We start from the raw sequence: 23520 nt of genomic DNA, 5'->3' as shown, positions 1-23520 counted from the left end.
CAATAAAGGGGCGGTGGCGGGGCCACCTCCGATGTCCTGTGTCTGTGCGCGCATCCCGCGGGGCGGGGCGGGAGGCGCAGGGCGGTGTCCCGGCGCTCGGCATTCCCCGGCGGAAGGCGGGAGCGGTTCCGGGGCGGGCGGCGCAGGGCCGCGGCCATGGTGCGCCGGCAGAAGGCGAGGGCGGCGGCCGCGGGCAAGCGCGGGGCTGCCGCCGCGCTCCCCAGCCCGGCCTCCTCCTCGGAGGACGAGGCGGACGAGGCCCCGGAGGAGGTGCCCTTCGGCGTGGCGAAGGAGGCGGCCGAAGCCGAGCGGAAGCTCGTGGGGGAGGCGGCGCGGAGGTGCGGACACGCCGGGACCTCCTGCTCCCGAGCGGCGGGTCTCACAGCAGGGCTTCTCTCTTCTTATCCCCTTCGCTTAGCCCCACTCTTCTCCCCTTCCAGCCCCCTTATCCCCTCGCTTACCCCTCTAAACCCCACTCCACCCTTCTTACCCTCTTAGTTCCCTTTTTACCCCCGTTCAAGCCTCTTGCCTCCTCTTATCCTCCCCTTATTCCCTCCCTTATCCCTGCTTCTTTCCCCTTGTTGCTTCCTTCCCCCCCCCCCCCCCATCTCCCTTGTTACCCCATCACCCATCTCATGCCTCCCCGGCCCCTTCTACCTCCTTATCCCGCCCTTAACCCCTTACCACCCTTCACCCCTTTAAATCCCTTTCACTTTTCCTATCTCCTCTCCCTTATCCCCCCACTTGCCCCTCCTCACCACCTCCTTTGCCCTTCCAAGCCCTCGCTCACCCGTTTTACCCCTGCCCGTAATCCCCCTTCTCATCCCGTTTAATGCTGACTGTGGCTCCCGCCTCCCCGCAGGCACCGAGAGCTGCTGAAGGAGAAGCGGCGGCGGCGCCAGGAGCTGTTCGCGGAGCAGAAGGTACCGCGCTACCCCCATCGGGCTCCGGGCGGGCCCTGGGCGTGTGAGTGCCGGCGGTGGCGGTGTCCGTGCCCGCCTGACTCCCCTCTCCCCCACAGAAGCGCAGGCTGCTGCCCGAGGCCGTGCTGCAGGAGCTGCAGGATGTGTCCGCACGGTGAGGGGGCCAGGGGAGGTGGCCGTGGGTGTTGGGATCCCTGGGGCAGCCCCTTCTGGTCCTGCTTGGGAGGCTGGACTGGAAATGGGGGTTTCGTGGCTTTGGGTAAACAAAGGGAGTGTGAATTGAAGAACAGTAACCTTTGCCTTCCCTTTGCTCCCCAGGGCCTGTGAGCAGGTTGTGGCAGATGACCCAGGTAAGCTACAGCTCACTTTGCTAATGAGGTGCGCATCTCGTACTTCAGGAGTCCATTCCTGTGCCAGGGCTCCAGTGGGGAGCTCTGGTGAAGAGACCTTATTCGAGTCTTTAACGTGAACATGCTGTGTCGACAGACTGTCTTTTCCCCACGAAAAGAAGTATCTGAGGAAAAGCTAAAGTCAGATTCAATCTAATTCTTACACCTTTTACAGAAGTCACCTGCAGTGCAATGATTTCAGTTAAATAGCCTGAAATGTTTAAGGAAATAATGGGCAGGTGTTACAGCAGAAAAAGCAAGGATTACCAAAGGTGGATTAATATTTAGCCCTTGTTTATGTTATAAAAGCTATTGCTGGGTAGAGTTGTTAAATACTTTACGTATCAAACTACAGTTTAATAGCATCTGTAGAATATTAAGTAACTTTTTTCAAACTCAGAATTACAAAATCAGGAGTCTAGAGTGTTTTATATCTGCTGTTTTTGCTTCATCTGTACTTTGAAGTACTCACAAAAAATCTTTTCTTTAAACGGTTCTCTCATCCAAACCTCACATACCCCTGTATGGTGTAACTGCTACTTTTTGTTGCTTTTATTTAATCTGTTGTATTGACTTGACAAAGAGATGAGCTGAGAATGAAGCAGGACTAAAGCCGGAGCTGGATTTCCATTTATGAGTTACCCATAGCTGCTGTGTTGCGTTGCATTTTTGTCCCATGATGAATCCCACTTTGCTGATGCCGAGGAAGAGGAAAGCTGGCTAGCATTACTTTGGGTTGCTCCCCTGAGCATATTTCTTCCTTTCTCTCTTAGAGCTGTTCTTCCTAGTCATTGCTTCTAAAAATGCTGCTTTAACTCCTGTTCCTGTTTCACTTACTGGTTTTGATTGGTAACGTTTTGGAAATTTCATTTGCAAGTTACTCCCAGTGAAGAACTTGAGGCTGGAGCTGAACAGCTGGAACAAGACCAGACCCAAAGGCAAGGCCAAGCCGAAGTGCAGGAGAAGAAAGGGAAGAGGAACAAGGGTGCCAGGTAGGAGGAGATGATTTTGCCTGGTGTGGAAAGGGGCATTCCAGCAGCTCTTCTGTCACTGCATGGCTGTACCCTCTTCTGCACTTTCTGTTCCCCGTCCTTTGTCTGATTGAAAGCGTATTTATGTGCTATGTGTATTTATTCTGGTTTACAATACTTATATATGTGTGCATATATATATATATATATATATATATATGAATGATATAAATAATTTTTATATGTTACACATATATAAAGATGAGATACGCTATGAGATAGCTGGGCAGTCGTAACCACAGCAGTACACATTGTGTTGTGTGCTGCTACAGATGGGGTGGTTGAGCACTGAATTCCTGCATTTCAATCTGGTTTTCTCTCTCTTTATTTCTTGGTCACTGATGGCCCTAGAGAGTAACTGCCCCAGCTCCTGGTTGGATGAGCTTAGGACACCCAAGAAAACTACTCAGGGCACACAAAGGCATATGACAACAGTTTGAGAGTATTGCTCCAGCTTTTTATTTTTTTAATACTGCCACAAAGCTCATCTGAGTATCAGAAATCATCACTGGCTGCTGCTGTGCTCAAGTAGCAAAGCTTGACAGCAGTGTCTGTTCTGGATCCCGTAACCACGCTACAGGGATTTGCATCTCTCTTTGACTAGGACAAAAGGGAACTACATGGCTGTGTGCTTGAAAGACCACGGTGTAACAGGCCTCCACCAACAGCTCGCCAAAGACTTCCTAAATGCTCAGCTCTATGGGCCACACACCAACCGGGTACAGGGTAAGCTCTGCTGCTTGGGTGGTCTGAATCGAGCCTTGTCTGGCTTGAACTCAGTGATTAACACTTGTCTCCATTTCAGCGAATGAATTTTTTTCCCTTGCAAACAAGAAAGCCCCAGTCAAAAAAGCTGCAGTTCAATTTGTGGACAAGTCTTGGGGTGAGTATAGAAGGTCAGAGTAGGTACTATTTTATGCATACGGCTAAAAGTACACTTGAATAAAATCAGAGTTTTTCCATGCTAGAGGATCCTGGCTTGTGATCCTCTAACTCCAAGCACCCGGAGAATAAGGGAACGGCAGCAGAGCACTGCAGCCACAGTGGGTGTCATGAGCACACCCCCGGGGATGGTGTTGAAAGAAAATTACCTCATTTTTGGTATGTTAAGAGACAGCTCTCATCCTAGAGCCAGGGCTGCTCAGTGAAATAAGTACTTAAGTAGCTGTTGTTTCAGCCTCCAGTCTGAGCTGTTGGAAGGCATTTCAGATGCATCTCAGACTTCAAATCCGAGATACCAAAATCCCAGAACACGTATGTGAGCACAGGGAAATAGCACCCATTTCTCCTCATTTCCATAATGAACGGGGTCATCTCTTACCCACACACAGTATGTGAGGTTCACAGACACCAGAGGGAAAAGTTACTGATCCTTAGCAATCAGGGCCTGCTTTCCATCTGTGCTCCATCACGGAAAGCACCACTGTACTCTCTCCCTCTGAAGCTTTCTCCCTCTGTACCAATCCCTCCTGAAGGAGCCTGGTGCAAACTGGTACTCCCTGGCCTGTGGAGGGCAGCTGGGGCATATAAAATACCTTAGGAAGTTGATCAGTGTTTGAGGTGGTTGTTCTGTTTTGGAGTGCTGCAGCAGCCAAGGGAGTGCTGCTTCTTCAGCATGTGGGCTCAGAAAAATGGTAACTAACAGCTTTTTTGTTTTTTTAAGGGCAAGATAAAAAGGAAAAAGCAGCAAGGTTTAAGAAACGTTGGCTGGCAACACAGATCAAAAATGGAGTCTGAAGACAGCTTTTTCAGAAGATGCTGCTACAGACCTTTTAGTGACAGTTGATCTCAACACACCACAGGTGGTTTTTTCCTCCCCTTCATCATCACTTTGCTTTTGGCTCCAGCCAGCAGAATGAAGACCAGACTTCCCTGTTCTCCCCCTTGGAGAAGTTCTTGGGGAAGCTATAGAGCAGCCAGGCCAGTGTTGTAGAACAGCTGGTGCTAGGACCAGGCTTGCTGAGCTGCCTCCATGAGGCAATGCCTTTGCAGAGAATAAAGAGCAATGTTGTACCTACTGTTGTGGATGGTGCATTCCTTACAGCAGGCAGTTATTCCTGCTGCTTCAGCGACTTGTGTGTCTTAAGGAAAGGCTGTACCCTATCAGCAGAATCAGTACATCAGCTCCCACAGCAGGACACTTCTCTCCAGCCTGATGATTACTTTCCAGCAGTAAGGGATTTTCCCCATCTGCAGGGAGTCCTGAATAAGCTTCCTGCACTGTTAGACTGTGTGGCAAGGACACAGCACAGCCTTTCACTTGCAGCAGCCCACCTCTCATGGGGAAGTGACAGCCCTGGCTCCAGGGATGAGCCACTGCCCTCGCAGGTCTCCGCAAGAACCGCGGCTCTAGGATGGAGCTCGAACCAGACAGTGTAGCATGCACGTCCCTGCTACCGTGGATGTAGATGTACGTTTTTAATGGCTGGTTAATTACGGTATCACTACATTTTATTGCAATATAGTACTATTTAAGCACTTTTAAAAATGCAAGGTGTACAAAGATTAAATTAAGACTGTAAATTGACTAAATATTTGGTTTTTATATAAATAGGTCATAACCACACTGTGTTGACATGTAATACTGTTATAATACAACAGTTAAACTGGTGAGGCTACACAACAGAAGCTGTCTGTAGTTAAACAAGGAAACAAAGTTGAATAGACCATGTTAAAACAAAAAACTACTAAGATCAACAGGTTGGGATTGTAAGTAGCAACAAACATATTCACTCAGCTCCTGAGTAATTCAAGTTTTACAGTACACATTAAAAAATATCATTTCTTCCCATCAACACTATATATCCAAACCATTTGCATTTTGCAAATTACACTGATTGAACTATGTAACAATGGGGGTGGAGGTTGGCAAGTCATCCTGCTTGACGTTTACATCACCCACATGCTAATACATCCATGTTTTCTATTCTTCCGTCCCACCACAAGGTAGCAGGATTTTTGGTTTGTTTTGGACAATCGTTCAAAGGATTGGTACTTGTCAATTTGGATGGCTGACGTTACCAGTGATATTTTCAACTCTTAGTCGTCTAAGAGGTTTAAAGATGGAAATCTTCTCCTAACACTAAGTTAGAAATCATTTGCATCATGCTGTAAACTAGGAAGCAACATAAAGCGACAGACTTGTCCTTAGTACATAATTAAAATTCCAAATTCCAGTCAGCAGAGCTGGTCTACTTTCCATGTTGAATATGCCGCAACACCTTTCAGACTTCAAAATGCATAGCTAGTGTAGGTAGTCTTCCACTGTGGCAAATGCACAGGATCCAATCCCTGACCGGGCCATCAATCCTAGACACTGTGACGCCTGTCCCATGGCGAGGGCAAGCGGGGGTTGCTTTGGCAGATTGTGAGTCTCTGAAAAAGAATCACAGTGGCAGTTAAAATACCTGAATCATCTCATAATAATACACTGAAAACTTGACATTTAAACTACTTAAATCATTCACTTGCGAAGTTTACTCTTAAAGCAAGACACAAAGCAGGAGCAACAAAGTAAGTGCACAGCACCATTACCAAACAGACCCATTTTTGCTCTGAACTACAACAGCAGACAAGTACCTGATATTGTACATAGCCCTCAAAACTCTCCCTCTCTTCCCAGGAGAGTGCCCTACACTGCTGTCCTTAGGGTGGAGCAGCAGGACCACCTGTGTGGGACAAGGGGGAGGCACCCCAAGCCCCCGGGCAGCTGGCAGGCCACACTTACCTAGTATTGCACTATTCAGCACAGAGCACACTGGTTCTCTTTGTATGGGGTCAAGCTGATTTCCAACAGGGCTGCTCCAGGGATCGGAATATGCAAGTAAACTGAATGCATCCTGTGGGAAGATGGCTTTTATTACATCTACAGCTACAAGCTGCTAGTGAAAAGAAGGGCTATTTTGTTCAACTATTTTGATTCAGAATCACAAAGGTGACTCTCAGTGTCCATCAAAACAAAAAGATAAAAAGAAATTGTGACAGGACTTGTTCCATTTAGTGCTTTTCGCCAAGAGCAAGGCAAAAGGTAGCAGCATTTTACTAAGTGATGGGCTAAGAGAAAACAGACCACAAACTGCATGCAGTCTTTGGTAGGAGAATTCTTTCCCAGAGCAGTCTCAAATCAAGGCAAACTAATTAACATGCAGAGTACTAATGACAGCACATTTTGGGCATCTTTACCAATCCCCCTACAGTTCATTTATCATTAGAGACAAAAACAGAACTTCGATTCAAGAGGCCAAGGTATGTGGTCACAAATGAGAGAAAGGGAAGTGCTAAATTAATTTCTGTGTTTAACTGTGTAACAGCACAAAATTATCTTCCCTGTGCATGTGCTACACAGACAAAAAAAGAAGACAGTGCTACACCACAGCTGACCACAATACCTGCTCTGAGATACGTGAAAAATGGCAGAAGTTAAAGCAGAACAGTATTCCAGCACAACATGCTGCGGTAAGTTCCTGCTGGGCAGCACAGTTATTCACCTTCACAAGAAGATTAAACATACCTTGAGCATTTTCTTATTCACTGTGTTTTTGCCACATTCTCTTCTTAGCTGCTCACTCATTGCTTGCAATTCTCTTCCAAAATGGATCATCCTTTCAATGGCTGCTTGGCTGCCACCACATAGCTGGCGTCTTAACTGACTTGAATCTACTTCTAAAGAAACGACATCGTCATCATCACCACTGACAGAGCCGAGGGGAACAACCTATGGCTCTACAGACTCCGCACTGATTTCACACAAACACAGCTGCCTGCCCACAGAGAGAGGCAGGTCAGCCAGAGACCCTGGCCCCATGTGCTCCTGTCCCACACTGTGGAAGTGCTCCTCATAAACAATTAAGAGACCTAGTTAACTAAGGGCAAAGGCTGTCACAGCATGTGCTGTTTATTTGCAAGGGGTAATTGTAAACTAACTAGAAGATAAACCAGATTTTTACCCCAAATTTTTAAGGAGGTTTGAAAAGTAACAATGAAAGTCCACACAGTTCTAACTTTCTTACTTCTTCAGCACTGCATTTCCAAAGATGCACCGAACTGGGAGCTAACAGAGGGTAAGAAAATGCCAAACTTCCTCAACAGTCATGATTGATTCTGCTACGAGACAATCATTTAGATTGTTCACACTCCTTGAAGAACACATTTGGATATTTCAGGCTTCTTTTGTAATCAAGCAGGACACGACAACTGATTTCTTTACTGTTTCCTACAATATTCCCCAATATGAGTGATTTTAAAAGATATTGATGCAGCTTATGAATAGTAAACCAATACTTGGCTCCTTTGAAAAAGCTGCTCTTTTAAAATTTACACCTAAAGCACCACATTAAAAAAAAGGCATTTACCCACATTCCTTGTATTCTTTTCATCAATGGAATCAAAGTTTTAAAAGGAGTATTTTGATAGACTCTTCAATTACAAACCCACTCTTCTTTCTGACTTTAACACTGCTATTTAGTGATGGGTTTTGACTATTATTTCAAAAAAGGATTTTTAACTGGCCACTTTTTTTTCCCCTTAGATATAAGTGTATCACCTCTGGAAAATATCTGCCTACTTAACCTTACATACACAGCACTAAGTAGAATATATAAGTATTTTAAAAAGTGAAAAACCACCAGCCTCAAACCGAGGGTGGGGGGTAAACAGTGTAGCTGAAGCACCCACAATCTTCAAGTAGTGGTGTTTGTCCCTAGCTCAGCCTAATCTAAGACATGACTTTCCAAAGGCAGGAGACAAATACATTACAAAAAACAACTCTGTGCCCTGTGCAGCTGCTGCATGTCTGTCACAGCAAGTCTCTGTGGAAAAGGCTGCGAGAGAGCGAGGACTGTTTTGGGTTTTCTTGTCACAGGAATAAGGTCTTGTTATTATCCGGTTTCAGAGCATAAGGCAGGGAAAATGGTCTGGGAACTTGCATTCCTCCTTGCAGGGCTGTAACGTGATGACATTTGCTATTCCACTGTTACGTGCATTTCCCAGCAAAGCTGCAGGATCAGCAGCAGTGCATGCCCCAGAACTGGGAAGTGCTCACAGACCTCTGCACGCGCCGCTGCATTCTGAAGGTCTCCAGTTTCACATTTCATTTAAACTACACATTAACTGATATCTGCTTAAATCAATTGTTTGAGTACCAATTCTGCAGCTGCACAAAGGGCAAGCGGAGGGGATTTAAATACTCATTTGTCACCAACATCAACAGGCATGGCAGAGTGTAAAGCAAATTAAGTAAAACAAAGTTAATTTTTAGCTCATAACTATATATAACTACATAAATTTGTATTTTTTGGTGGAAAACATGGGGAAAAAGTTAATTTTTCATTCTTTACATTTCCCAAATAAAGCTCTTGAGCATTAAATATTAGCACTTTTCAATATAAAAGATTTAGAATTTCTGCACTTACTGTGGAGCACAAAGATGCCATGAGAACCATGAACAGGGAGAGGGAGAAGCAATTTCCCAACTTAAACACAACCGGGTTGCTACACAACCGGGTGTTTCTTCTCAAAGGTACTTCCTTCGAAATTAATGCTGGCTTCAGTAGCCATGAGTTACCCATTTCCCCTGTTCTCACACTGATATTGGACCACCTAAATCAGTGGGTTTAAAATTTACATCTAATAATAGCAAAACAATCAAAAAATTAAGATTTGAGCTAGTAACCCCAATTTTCAAGTTGGGAAGCATTGCAAGTAAAAACATAACCTTGTTGCCATCACTTAATAAAAATGTAAGAAATATCACTGCAGACCCATTTCTGTGTCACATTCTTCCATTTCGTGATCATGTTTAGAACTACCATTTAGGAAGCCATTGGATGAAGTCTCAGCAACCCCATTGGAGTAGTGATCTGTTTCCATGTCTACATCATTGCTGAAAAGAGAGTAACAAATACAAGTTTTACTCATATTTAAGTACTTAGGTTACCTTTACCACTTCATCACAGTACTTCCTCATCTTAGCTACTAAAAAGATGCTGTTAAATATTACCAAGCTAGACCACAGTTTCTTCAATAGCAACTGGTGATACCAGAGGACCATGGAAAGTTTTAAGGCTGCCTCAACATTAGTTTTATGTAAAATACTATGTTCAGATGCTGAAAAATTAAACATGTCCCCCATTATTCAGGAGTAAGGAATATAACACTTTCTAAATACACACCAAAAAGTTTTTACCTTGTTTATATAACTATATGTACACAGAGCTGAAGAAAATGCATTGAGAAAATATATTACTCCCACTTTTTAATACAGTTAATATTTATACATGAAAATATAGTTAAGTCAATATATATCCTACTTTGAAAATACCATATTTACGTAACTAATTATTTCAAAAAAATGCCTTCTCCTCTTATTTATTCTGTGGAACAACAGAGGAAAAACAAAGAAAAAAAAAACCCAAAGCAAATGCTGAGTAAAGCAGAACACTGAAGAGAAACTCAGTGACAAATGCAGAGCATTCAACTCCTCACCACCCTTTGCTCACAGCAGCTCACAGAAGTGCTTTTAGAAAATGCCAGCATGGCTTTGGGGACTCAGCTTTGCTGACAGTTGCAACCTGGCCTGTTCTGCTCCATCACAGAGAACAGCAACCTAAAACCTCTGTCAAAATCAAACAGATTCAATTTGGAAGTTTAATATCTTGCTTCTAAGCAACCAAAAGTACTCAGCTTCCTTTGAGGAAGGAAACCAAAAGGCCTCTCTGACCGGGCAAGAACACAGCCAAGGAACTGTCTTCCTCCATGAAAAATCTCCAAGTTGCCTGGACACTGCCAGGCTTTTGGCAGAGGCAACTGCTGATGCAAACAGAAATTGTGGAAAGTTAACAAGTAAACTGTTACTCTTATATTTTTACCCAATTATCACTATTCAACTAAAATACTTTTGGTCATCACCACCACATCATCGCATCCTATGTGGTAGTTTTGGGAATCCATTCTGGACAATGCAGCTGATTGCTGTTGCATTTCACATCAAATTAGGTTCTGCTGCATCCATGCGACCCAGAGCTTAGTATGTGCTGGTTATGAATAACCATATTAACCCTGGTTAACAGATTTTTTTTCATTCTCTGAAACTGAATGTTTGCACTCGTGACAGCGACTGGAGTAGGCAAACAATCCTGGTGTATACAGTGAAAGGGGATCTACACTTCATATGTGTTTACTTTGCAGATACTGCCACAAATGGAGAGTATCTGGAAAATTTTTCATTATCTGTGTGCAACACACTTAAATCAGTGTCAGTGGCTTCAATTAAAATCCCAAGCACCAAAGAGCTAATTAACCTTCACTATGCAATTTCAAAATTGACCAGAGCTATAAGCAAGGTAATTTATTTTTGTCCATTGCATTTCTTTAACAGAACAGGAGAAAAAGGTCTATTGAGCTTGAATTGTCAAAACCAGAATTATCACAAGTTATTGGCTCCTTACACTATATTTTAACTGTCCTTGGGGGGGAGGTGGGGAAAAAAAATGACATCAAATCCCACTGAAAACTCTTCCCTGCCATGGAAACACATGGAGAATGCAAGCCTTAATGTGATTTAGAAGCATCTAAAGTTTATTTACCTGGAATAGCTGTTAACCTGCTGTGATCTGGATACATTTATGTTGTTGAGCTCTGGTACATTCAAGCTAGTGCTCGTGTGTTTACTGTGACAATAAGACTGATGCGCTTTATTTGATATTACTCCATTACTGCAACTACTTTCAAACCCTGCAAGAAAGTTTTAACAGTTGTAGTCATAAAGTGGTACTTACAGGTAAGTTGGTAGAAAACAATGAAATAAGTAGCATTTACTGACTAGGAACAAGTTTTAGCAAACATGCTAAATTCGTCACACAAACTCAAGTACTTCACTTCCATGTTTCACGTAATTGAACCTTTAAGGCTTCTAGAGTGTCACAGTTAATAAGCATTATTTAACAAATATGAACAGAGACACAAGAAGGTTTTTCTGGTTGTACAAATATACTGGTAAAACGGAAAACTGCACTAATGTAGAAGAGTTTTTTAAAAAATCTTTTCTAGGCCACTGTAATCATTATAAATAGAAGCAGACATTATTAATTCCTGATCACATAATTCTTTTGATAAAACTGCAGTAGGATTCAGTGCTGAATACTTTGCATGTTGCTATAGTTATACACAACCCCCCTCCTTCACCATGTAATTATTTTAATTGTTAATATTGTGCTTTGCTAAATAAAATTACACCATGCTGTGAAATTATGATGCCTAGCTAAAATCCCTTCTGACCCTTCTAAACGATAGCAGGAAAACTACCATTTGAAACAAACATATAATTGCCAGTTCCATCAAACCAAGAGCTCCCTAGTATGTTCTAAAATAGAAACGGGTCACAGAAAGGGCTTATTATAAAGAAAACAGTGTCGCCATTTACAAAATCCCAAACAACAATTCTAATAATACATTCATCAACCTGCCTCTGTTTTCAAAATTACAAAAGTTACAGGTACTTTCTACAATACATCCCAATAACCACCTGAAGAACAACCAGAAAATGAGTGGCTCTCCACTGACACATGTGATGGCACTCTCTTGACACAGAGGAAAGAAAAGCAAAGCTGCTGTCCCTTCCAAGGGCAGCAGTTACTCTGATGGCCAGACTACACTGGCTGTCCACTCTACCCTAGAGAGGAAAAAAATAAAGTGCCCCCAATCAGCTCCAGTTTGGATTTGGAGATGAAACAAAAGTGAAAGCTGATGGTCTCTGCTATCTTTGAGAGTCTTAGTCTTCAAGGATGCCATGTTCAGGTACCATTTTAACATGCTCAGCTTCCTCTCAGCAGGGGTGCTTTGGAAGGCACTGGGATCTCTCCATAAGCTTGGGGCAGCTCTGAACATTTGTGGCTTCCCGCTGAAGACTTCCCATTACTTAAATGCTCTAAGAAACGTTTCAACTGCGCAGACTGAAATGTGGCTGCCAGCAGCACGTCTTTTACTCAACCATACCACCCAGCTTCTGGTGTTTCCTCCTCAACCACAGCTATTCTGACTTCTCCATCAACACCACAGGAAATGGATCATATACACCACTTACTGGATTTAAACCACATTGCCCAAGCCATAAATTACCATCAAAGGACAACAGAAATTCATGTCAGAACCTTCCACCTCCCAGAGGGAAGCACTTCCTAGAAATTGGTAGCAACCTACTTTGCAAGAAGTAAAGCCAAGAGCACTTGCAAAATTTATGCAATGAAATTTCTGGTCTTCCCAGTGACTGGAATTCACGTATTTTAATCATTAAAATTTTACTGTTACACACAGCATTCAGCATATCTTAAGCAAAAATCAGCATTCAGCAAAATCTTAAGTAAAAAGAAAATAAATCGACGTGGTGTGGTATGTCCACATCTCTGTGGTCTATCCTCCACTTGAACTTACCAGCGAAATGTGTGCTGCTCCCTTTGCCTGTTGCCAGATTGTGAATATTCATTCCATGGCTGGGACTCATGCTGGGACTACTGAATGACCTTGGGCTAACAGGGTAACTGTCTTGAGATTTTGGACTGTGGCCTCCCAAACACCGCACTTCACTGTCTGTACCATTCACCATCTCTATGAACTGGCGCACCCTAAACAAAAGGCAAAAAGTTAAGCTAATAAAACCATTTACACATTTCAAATCACCAACGATAGCAATGATTTCATTTTAGTGTTAAATATAGAACAAGTCTGACTCAACAAAATGTCAGTAGCCCAATCATCAATAAGCTCTGGAGCATTCCACCAAAAATACAGTATTACAAATATATGAGGGAGCAGAACAGGAATATTATCCTTGGAGGACAGCCTTTGTCACTAAGTCCTCAAAGTTTAGAGATTTAAACTATACTTTCTTGTTCTAACTGCTTTCTTTTATTGGCAGGGGCAAGGTTATTTCTTGAGAAAAATATGTCATTATGTTGTCACGTCTGTAATTTCTCTCAAAGTAAAAGAGAACAGAGTTTGACTGTCTGGAATATTTTGCATTAAAGGGTAACTCTTAACACTTGCACTAGAAAACAGTTTGAAAAGCAAACTTCCATACAAACCTTCCCTTTAGAGGCTGTTGCTGTTTGTCAATTTTAGATAAGGAGGTTTTACTATGGACTTTAAGGAAGCTCAGCACTCCTGCTTTGTGCTTTAGGCTTCAGAAGCCTCAACAGAACAGGCAAAATTTAGATTTAGATTGAGAAAAAGGTAACATACAATTGATGCTATTGAGTGAAGTCTTTCATCAAAACGTTCACATTTTGTGAATTCTGTGGTAAATCTGGAGTACTATCATGTGAATACTGTTCAGCGCTTGAGCATGACAGACTTCAAACACATTCCCAGTTACTTAACTGAACATAAAACTAAAGTGCTTTGTTCTTAGAGGAGATAACACATTTTTTCCACATTCAAATACTACAATGTGATACAAAATACTGGAGAACAGTGCAGCTGGCAAGTAAAAATGCCAGAATGAAGGTGACTATTGTGTGCCTGGGAAGCCAAGAGAACTCTTTGGGATTATGAAATTTCCACAGTTTTAGCCAGAGGTTTCTACTAAAGTGGCATGGAATGAAACAGCTCATTTAAACAGGTCTTTAAAGTCAGTCACCCCTTTGGAGGAACAGACTAACTTAAGCCATCAGGATTCTTAGCCTTCTTGAACGTGCTACTATATCAGTTTCCATTTTAAGTTTTACTTGACACCCAAATGGACTAAAATTCATTAAAAAAACCCTACAGAACTTAGTTCTAGAGAAAAGGTCTACAGGGAGACGTGAATTATGCTGCAAACCAAGACCTTGATGACAAAACCTAGTTAAACATGTAGCAAATAAGAAGAGCATAAAAAAGTGAAATATACACATTTTCTAAAAAGTGCTGCTTAACTTTAAATTTCTGTGAAAGCTTTAAATGAGTAACTGTCTTGTCTCAGAAGGTACTGTGCCATCTATAAACACACATCTGTATAATTTGAAGACTCACTTTAATGCAAATAAGAGATTAGGATTTCTTTCTAGTAAACTTGGATACAACTGTTGTGTTGTTTCAATGGCTTCTCCCATTCTTCCTGCTAAAACCAATTTCTGAATTCCTGTTCACCAAAAAACAAATAAGAGATTAGGATTTTTTTCTAGTAAACTTGGATACAGCTGTTATGTTGTTTCAATGGGTTCTCCATTCATCCTGCCAAAACCAATTTCTGAATTTCTGTTCAGCAAAACCAACATCAGTTAAATGGACAGCTTATGGATTAATACACGTACATTAACGATTAAAAGACACTGCAACCATCATTCAACACGATTTTTTTTCCTTTTAGAAAAAAATAGTGTAAAGAAAAATCATGCTTCCTTAAAATGTTCAACAGGAAAATTTAAGAACTGCACTCCACCTACATGTATCTAAATGAGAACTCAGTATTTTTATTTATTGCCAGCCTCCAACTGCTTTGTAATCAGATTGTACATTGAGAGCTGGAATAAGACTGCAGCCACTCTTCTGTGATTTATTTCTCATTTTCACAAATCTATAAATAACCATATACCAAACTACTGTCACTCAAGAACATCCAAATTGCATCCCACTCCTACAGGTTCAGTTTTGACTAAGAAAAACAAAAATTTAGTCACTTTCACCTACAACACATACTTCCAATCAAATTAGAGTTGAGTAAAATCTTCCACAACAGTCCCTGCTTTCATTGATGCTTCTGTGGCTGTAACGTGGCTAAAATTGCAAACAGCCTCCCAGCTCTCTCCACCAAGAGAGAAGCTGATCCAAATGAAAAATAGCCCAACTAATCTGTTGTTTTACAACCAGAGCAGTTTCCCCATGTAATATGTCATACAGAAACCCAAATGCTGATGGTCATAGAGGAGGGATTCAAATGGAAGGGGAAGGCACTGTTCCATCAGGCTGCCAAACAGCACTGGCATGGCAAGTTAGAACTGAACTGCTGCTAGTTGTCCTTGTGCTCTACCCCCTCACATCTGTAAACAGGAAAACTCAAGTTTCATTTAACTTAGAAAACATTCTCTAAACTCAATCCCTTGTCACAGTTCAGATAAAAATATAAATGTTTGTCAAGACTATTTTTTATATTCCTGTTTGTGACTAACCATTAGCTCTCACAAACACTCAGGAGACATTACATACACTTGTTTCAAATGTATCACAACTTTACATTCAAGAGAAAAGACAACAGATAATTTACCACATTCTGCTACATCAAACATGTTACAAAGTATCACTGCCCAGTGTTTTCATGCCCAGCTGCTCATAGATATGTGACAATAGGTGACAGCAAAGAACTGTGCTATGGAGTAGTGCTGCAAGCAAATTCTACAACGCTGCTTAAGAGAAAGCTTTACGTAATAGCTGTTTAAGGGAGGAAAAAAGGGATGCAACGTGCTTTCCAGCCTTACTTTGTCTGTTCTTAATGGAAGCTAATTCTTCTAGCACAGTCTGGTCTGTGGATCTGGCGAATGCCTCTGCTGTTGCACAATATCCATGGTGAACTAAGTAAGATGATACCATTCTAAAAATAAACAAAAACAAAACTCAGAAATACTCATTAACTACAGATAAGAAAACAAGAACTCCTAAATGTAAAAACCCTTTGCTAAAATAAGCTGACTGAATTGAAAAATTCTATCGAAAAATTGAGATGCAGAGATTTCTGTACAAGTCAGACAAAAGTAATTCAGTTGAGGCAGTATATTCTTCAAAACACTGTATAGAAAAATATTTTTAAAAAATAATAAATGCATAACTTTATTATGATTAATTGTAATAACCATTATTCATCACCCAAAGGCAGGGTCAATTCAAATATTAACTGCTAATTTAATTGGGTGGGTTTTTTTCATTACACACACTGAAGTGAAATTGCTGCACAGTAAGTTTTTGTTTTCACTGAAAAAATAAAACTCTAAAGTCACCACCACCATTTTTTCCAAGAAACACTAATCAGACAACTTAACCTGGCATGCCAAAGGCTGAGAATGCAAAGGGATATTTCCAGAGCCCAGAGTATTAAAACCGCCCATTACAACCACGACAACTTTCCTACAAAGTCCCCAATCCACATTAAATCAGAATCAGAACAGAAGTCTTAAACTCATCATTAAAAAGTCCAAATTATTAATGATATGGACAACTCTGCCAGAAAAATCTGCTCATGCTCTCTTTTACACTGCTAGCAAACCTGGTAACAAAATTACCTGCACTATTTTTTAATAGTATCTATCACTTTTTGCACAATAGAATGTTTTAAAGATCTCTGAAATCATGCAACAAACAACGTTAAAAAAATTAATAATATTGCAAGTCTTACTTCTGAATCATTGTTTGCCACTCTCCTTCCCGATCTCCTACTGGAAATCTGTCAATCTGTGCTTGAATTTTGGTTCTCCACTCTCGCATATAGTCTTCAATATCAAATACAAATGGGTGTTGTCCAAAATTAGCATCCACAACCTCTCCTGGTGTTTGAAGTCCTACTGTAGGGTACAAGTTTGGCTGCAAGAAATATTTTAGTTAGTTTTTGACACTTGCTCTAAAATCTCCACTATTGTGGGTTTAGGGGTTTTTTTCATCTCTAGTAATAACCTCACTGCTTCTAGTAGTGTGCTCCAGCAGTAAAAGCACCTTCTGCCAATACAGCAGTACAATCACTGACTAATTTTATTCCCAGTGCTCATATTTATTTTTTTTTTCATTTGGAAGAGGAAAATCTTACTGACATTCTAGTCAGAAAATAAACTTTTTAAACTGTGCTAAATGTTACAACATTTAACTGTGTTAAATATTTTGGGTTGATGTAATATTCCACAAAATATTAAGTAATAATTTTTGATGATTTTTAAAGACCTGTTTGTTTGGGGTTTTTTTTCTTTTAAAAAGAGAACAGAAATTAAACTTACAAAATGGGTCATTTTCCTTTTAGAGTGAAATACTTAAAACATCTCTGAATTTTAATGGTAAGAACACACAGGACAGAAAACTCAATAGCCTCAAAATCAGATTGTAGTGTCTAACAAGAACTATAACAGTACATTGAAGTTTCCGTGAATTCCTGGACTTGTATCTAGGAAAATACTTTACAGCATTTCTTGTTGTCTCAATTTCATTTTCTGCTTAGAGATTAGGTCTCCATGCAAATTTAAAATATGCCAAATATGAGAACGGTAAAATTGCCTGTTGGGACAAAGGCAATTTTCTTAAATGCAACAAGCATCTCAGCTAGTGGCAAGGCAATCAGGTGTGAATGGGGTTTTGTTGCTGGGGTCTCGTGTGTGTGTGTGTGTGTGTGTGTGTGGGAGGAGGTAGTTTAATTTTTTTTTTTAAGTTTATTTAATAAATATACCTACATCATAATTACACTGCAGACAATGGTTGTATGGTATAACAAGATGTTGATCTACAGAACTATTGTGCTAAATAAATTAAAGCTATCAGTAAGAAGTTATCAATATGCAGGTCAGTAGGAACTCTGGAGCCCAGAGAACCCAGTGAAATGAAAAATACTCTGGTTGCTCAAACCACGCCCAAGCCAATCTTGCCTCTATTTTCACAAATACAACATGTGCTTTTATAAAGAATCATGCTCATACTGTTACCTAGTCTAAAATAATCAACTAACCACAAGTCTCAAATCTTTTAACAAGATGGAAACCACTGATTCTAACAAGGGTTTCAGCTTCATACTTCAGATTATAGTGTCAGTTTTCCTGAGCTGGCACCATGTGCTAGTAAGGAGTCCTGCTAGCATCCTGAAGATCCATAACAGTGGCAGTGGTTTCTTACACAAAACACTCAACCCTGTGGTAGTAGGACTAAGAGGCTCCTTGGTTTACTGACTTCCATTTTTCCTTAATATCTGTCCTTGCCTCTTAAGGCCACACAAAGGGAGTAGCTGGCCAGATGGACGTGCATCACACACTGCACCTTAAACAGATTAAATCAGAAATGATGTGGATGAGAAGAAAACCAAAGTAAGTGCAGTATCATGCCTGTATCAGTAGTATAGAGAACAGATGCCAGTTTTAAGGACAGCACAATTTAATTGACTCAAAACCTACAAGACTTCACATATGTGTAGCTTAAAAGAAAAAATTGATACATTTGATTCTATGAAGCAAAGATTGTGAAAATCAGGCATCAAGAATGAGTTGCAGTGACAATATCTCAAGCAGCCATCCACCACGGTGGTGCTTAATACTGCTCTGACTTTGTATGTAAGGCTTGAATGTGCCAAAGTGTGTAATAACTATTTGCATGCATTATTTTCTGCTAATAAACTGAAAAGGAAAACCTCTTGTAAGGATCATTGTAAAACCAAAACACTTTCTCCTTCAATTAAAAAATCACCACTGAAATCACGATGAGAAATATCTATTATTAAACTGGCTACAAAGATTATTGTAATTCCAACAAGCATAAGGTAAATGCTAGTCTGAGCTGAATCATCTGTTTATGACACAAAGGAAAACTGTCTGAAAATGCATTTATCTTACCGGTAAATCTGTGAAAGCGATGCCTGTAATGAAGAGAAAATCAAGATTAATTTTCCACGTGCCTGAATTCTAGCCTTATTTTCTTAAATGTATCATTATCTATTCAGAAATCTCACCCAAACCATCTCAGAAATAAGAAATCCACGATGCTTAGGCACAATTAATGTTTTTAAATAATAAATGGCAGTATTTAGCAAAATGTAATCATCATTCAAAAATTCCTAAATTGCTCTTCATTTTTTCAAAATAGGTCATAAGATTTAGCAAATCATAGTGATATGCAAATTAGAAAGTCTGAAAGTTCTGGCTACATACTAAATTTGGAGAAGAAAGGTAAGGATACCTGAAAATACTTTTTCACTTACATGTCACGATGCTGCTACATCAAGATTTAATGGTGTTTTTTCTTGTTTGCTATTACTTTTCTTCATAAATACTCATTCACAATCTTTACACAAGCAGCACATGTCTATAATACTTCAAACCAGCCTGCAAATGTTTCACTCTAATCCACGCTGGCATGCTTTGGTTTTCAAACAGAACAGCTTAACATCTTGTTACATAATTACAAGCATCCATCTACCCCTGAAACCTAGTGAGTGATTTCGCTGTGCCAGGATTAGAGAAAAATATGACCTCTATACACTTCAGGCAGTTTCGGGGGGTGGGAAGCTTTTAGTTAAAAAAAAATGTATCAGTCATCTCCTTCTGACAGCCAAATAATAACTGTATTTCAGAATTTCCTTTATTGTTGCAAGTATTTTTTTTAATCTGGAATTATTCAAATCTACTTATCCCTTCAACCTTCAATTTATTTTGTACCACCATCTTTTCAAATTTAAGATGGAAACAAAGCTTTTAACCTTTTGTCCTAAATTCCATCCCTATTTTCAATCTCTGTTCTTCACCAGGATTTCAAACCTCAAGAGCATCTGGATTCTTTACCCACATCTTTTGAGACAAAAGGATGACATACTGAGTGAATATGTTTCCTTTGTTTCCTCCCATCATATCTCAAAGCTATAATTTTATTTATTCCCTGCTCCTACCCTAACTTTTCTAAGCTATACCACTTTTTCTAAGCTATACCATTTTTTCTGTTTGGCAATTTTGACATCCAGCTTACTCTTTTCCAAAATGGAGGCTGTAGGCATGACAAATAAATGATGACTAAGTGATATGTAGGTGCTGGAGCTTTTATGGGGGGAGGGTTGGTTTTGGCTTTTTTTCAACCCAGGATTTCACACTTGCATGAGAGTTGCTTAGCCCTTTCTGCAGAATCAAATCAAAGGCTGAGCCAGAGACTTCCTGTATTCTAGACCATATATGTGGGCCCAGAGAAGAAATATAAATGCCCTCCAAGTCACAAACGTACAGGAACTCTGGACATCCAGCAACTGCAACAACTCAGTGAGACAGACAAAAATCCTGATTTCTTTTTCCACTCAACACAGAATCAATTTTTTTTCTGTCAGAAGCTAAAGCTAGCAAAGCTCATGACAGCAGAACAGCTGTCAGTTTTCCTTCTGAAATCCATAAAGTGTTTGTCAGAGTCGGTCTATGACAGATGACATTTTATTAGCCTCCCCTCACCTATGCCATTCTGGTCTCCTCTAAAAACAGATTTTAATCTTTTGCACTGTTGTTTCAGTTGGCCTAATCCAGCCTGCTTTAAGTTTTCCACAGAAAAGGAGGGTTCTGCTCTTGCCTTCCTAGCTCGGTCATGCTCTCATGTGACTGTAAGGGTGGTGAGAACACTCCTGTCTCTTTAGTTGATCAAATGATCCAACTTTCCTGCAGGCACATTGTGAATGTTACAAAAAGGAAATAAGGTAAGATTGCTTTTCTCAGCTTTAACCCAGTTAAAGATTAGGGCAAACACAAGCCCATTATCTTCCACTTGGACCCATTCTGGAATAGGATGCTGAAAGAAACAACGACAAAGTGCATCGTTCAAGTGTCCCACTGCCCTAGGTCTCAAGGTATACAGACTCATTAAATTTAGAAGGAACATTAAATTATGACAGAATAGAATCACAGAAGTGATTACATGGAATTGACCTCAGGAGATTCCTAAGCCTGGCTGTGAGTAGAAGCAGGAAAACTCGCAAGTCAGATGTGTTTGCCCAAGGCCTGAGCAAACAAACTGTAAGGCTCAATCATGAAGGCTAGGAAAAGAATTTAAACCACATCCTTCCCCCTTTTTCCAAACTTAGTGTTTTTGCCAGGGTAAGAAAATACAACAGCAACTTCAAGAACACCTATCTCAATAATCTCTTACTTCACTTCCTGCTACCCTCTCCTTTCCTTATCACAATTCTACCCATCACAGAAACCTTATTCTTCTTTGAGCTTTATCCCTTCAAAGTTCCTGCTCCCCACAGCACAATTTCAAGATCTCTTCCCAAGCCCAAACTCCTTCCATGAAGTAATTTTTTTTCTTTCTTTACACTCTGTATCTTTGCTCAATAAATTACATTAAGTAACTGAAATAGATATTCCATAACAGATATTCCATAATAGATATTCCACTCCTGATATCTTCAAATTCAAAAACTGTCTTGCAGTGTTGCATAATACTACAATTTACTGTATGAGTTTAACGTACTTAATTTTAGCTCAACTTCTATAATTTATGGCTTTAGCCCAACTATGAATGAGTCCAGACTGGGAATCCAAAAGACACTGCTCTCCAACATATGTTAAAAATAACGGGCATCCAATGTAAGGTTTTAGTGAAGGCTGGGTGCTCTCCCTACAGCAGGAAGGAATTTTCGCTATATCCATTCTCCTTATCTTCAGTTCTCTTATTATTTATTACTTTATGACCATCAAGCACTATTTGCGGATTTAGTAATGGAGTTCATTAATGCAGATCCTGTGGAATGAGATGCTAAAAGATGAATCCTCCCAAATTCACAAGGAATGTTAGTGCAAATGGCAAAGAAGAAATTATTTTTCCCAGTCCTATAATTACTTCATAGACTTTCAAACTATCAAAAGAACTCTTCAAACCCTTTGCTCCTGATGTGAAGAGGGCTTCAATATCACAACAGACTTAAAGACATAAGACTGTCATGAAAAGCAGCATTTCTCCATACCCAGGCTGTGTCCATTCTTGGTGTAGAAGCAGGTGTTATTGATAAGGTTGACACAACAACCAATGACATCGCCCGTAGTAAACGTTGGGCCATAAGGTTGGCCCGTTCCAGAGGAACAGAATGAATGTCCATCGTCTCCATGGTAACCGTATGAATGTTTATCCCAACCTAGAGAACAAAAGCATTTGTAATTTATTCATTTTCTTTATTATTAAATAAAGACTGTGCTAAGTTGGTATATATAAAAGCCACGTTAATACAGTTAATTACTATGCTCAGCTTTCTGCTTTCTAGTATTTCTTATCTAGGAAAGCTGTGTAATCTTTAAAATGACAACTTCTTTTACCAAAACGACTGAATAAGTAATTGCATGTGTAGTATATAACAGGTGATGCAAATTCAGATAACACATTTTTCTCTTTATGCAAATAGACAATATTACCAACACAAAAAATATAATCAGCTACAATGCTGAAATTCATAAAGCTATATACAGATCTGACATGTCCCAGTAAAGCAGTGAAGATTCTCCTGTTCTCCCTTTCATTTTGCATAACTACCATATGTCATAATCAGATTCTTCCTGGCTAAAAACCAAACAGGCATCTCTGGGAAAATGTATTTCTAGTCCTGATTATTCTCAATGACTATTCAAGCAGCAAGCAGCCTCTGCATAATAACAGAATCTCCAGACTGAAGTGTAACTAGCTATGCTGGCCCTGAAAATAAAAACAGATTTTAAATAATAGGAAAAAAAATAGCAACACAGGTGAAAATCACAACCAAGAGCAAATCATTATGCACGCAGATATAGTGCTGATCTTGCAGGTGAAGAAGCTGTAGAATCTTTAAGAAGCTTCATACTGTTACACTACTCAATGAAATTCAAAGCAAGCAATTTTGGTCTGTGCTCTTTTATAAATACCTATCTACACTCTGCAATCCAACACTGAACCTCTGGTGTCAAGCTGCTGCCTAGCAGATTAATTTGGAAGTATTTTCCACACTTAGACCCTGAATCTTTATCATCAGTAGCTTCAGCTAGGTACCATATTAAGCATCTCTCAGTAAATTAAAGACAACCCCAAATTATTGCAGTTACACTGATTAGAAGTATCTTTGATAATTATAGCATCCCAAATCATACTCAAACTTAATACCACCCACTAATAATTCATCAGCCTTAGATGGGCTCATAGTGTAATGGGGACTTGCAGTCATCATATGAATCTATACCAGAGCATTTGAGTAAGAAAGCTAAAACTCAAAAGTAAGAAAATGCAGCTAGTCAAAGGTCAATTCAACATGGTTTTAGATTTTGATAATTTCAAGGAAGTCAGTTGCTTTCTTGGGGTGGATATTTTTTACACATTTAAAAGTCTGTTAAAAACCCAATCTTTTATGTATGCACACATAAAACTTTCCTAAGTAGTATTCAGAGATACTACAGACAATTGCTAACTAGGCTACACACTCTTACTATGAAGGCTGGAAAGGTAAAGGTACAGAAAGTAATAAAGAGAGTTCTCTCTCTGTTT

At 40.2% G+C, this 23520-nt stretch overlaps 2 protein-coding genes across 2 annotated transcripts in view; one reads left to right on the top strand and one right to left on the bottom strand.

Annotated features, from left to right (window-relative positions):
* Positions 1-156: 156 nt before the first annotated feature.
* Positions 157-4358, top strand: NOL7 (nucleolar protein 7). Its single transcript, XM_040087137.1, has 8 exons — positions 157-338; positions 863-923; positions 1022-1077; positions 1242-1273; positions 2190-2304; positions 2948-3069; positions 3149-3226; positions 4007-4358. Exons 1-8 carry the CDS (start codon positions 157-159, stop codon positions 4078-4080), a joined length of 720 nt encoding a protein of 239 aa, XP_039943071.1. The 3' UTR covers positions 4081-4358.
* Positions 2779-23520, bottom strand: part of RANBP9 (RAN binding protein 9) — a 40895-nt gene continuing 20153 nt past the window's right edge. The window contains exons 4-14 of the mRNA XM_040087125.2: positions 21983-22150; positions 18882-18904; positions 16700-16884; positions 15789-15901; positions 14347-14455; positions 12769-12959; positions 10926-11073; positions 9102-9223; positions 6854-7005; positions 6071-6182; positions 2779-5718 (exon numbers count right to left, since the gene is read on the bottom strand). Coding sequence (XP_039943059.1) covers positions 5588-5718; positions 6071-6182; positions 6854-7005; positions 9102-9223; positions 10926-11073; positions 12769-12959; positions 14347-14455; positions 15789-15901; positions 16700-16884; positions 18882-18904; positions 21983-22150 — 1454 coding nt within the window. The 3' untranslated portion in view covers positions 2779-5587. The remainder of the gene's footprint in view (positions 5719-6070; positions 6183-6853; positions 7006-9101; positions 9224-10925; positions 11074-12768; positions 12960-14346; positions 14456-15788; positions 15902-16699; positions 16885-18881; positions 18905-21982; positions 22151-23520) is intronic.

This window comes from Hirundo rustica, chromosome 1 (assembly GCF_015227805.2).
Source record: "Hirundo rustica isolate bHirRus1 chromosome 1, bHirRus1.pri.v3, whole genome shotgun sequence".
In the NCBI taxonomy this organism is placed as follows: Eukaryota; Metazoa; Chordata; class Aves; order Passeriformes; family Hirundinidae; genus Hirundo; species Hirundo rustica.
The sequence above is the reverse complement of the archived record's forward strand: the minus strand, read 5'-3'. Positions and strand labels throughout refer to the sequence as shown.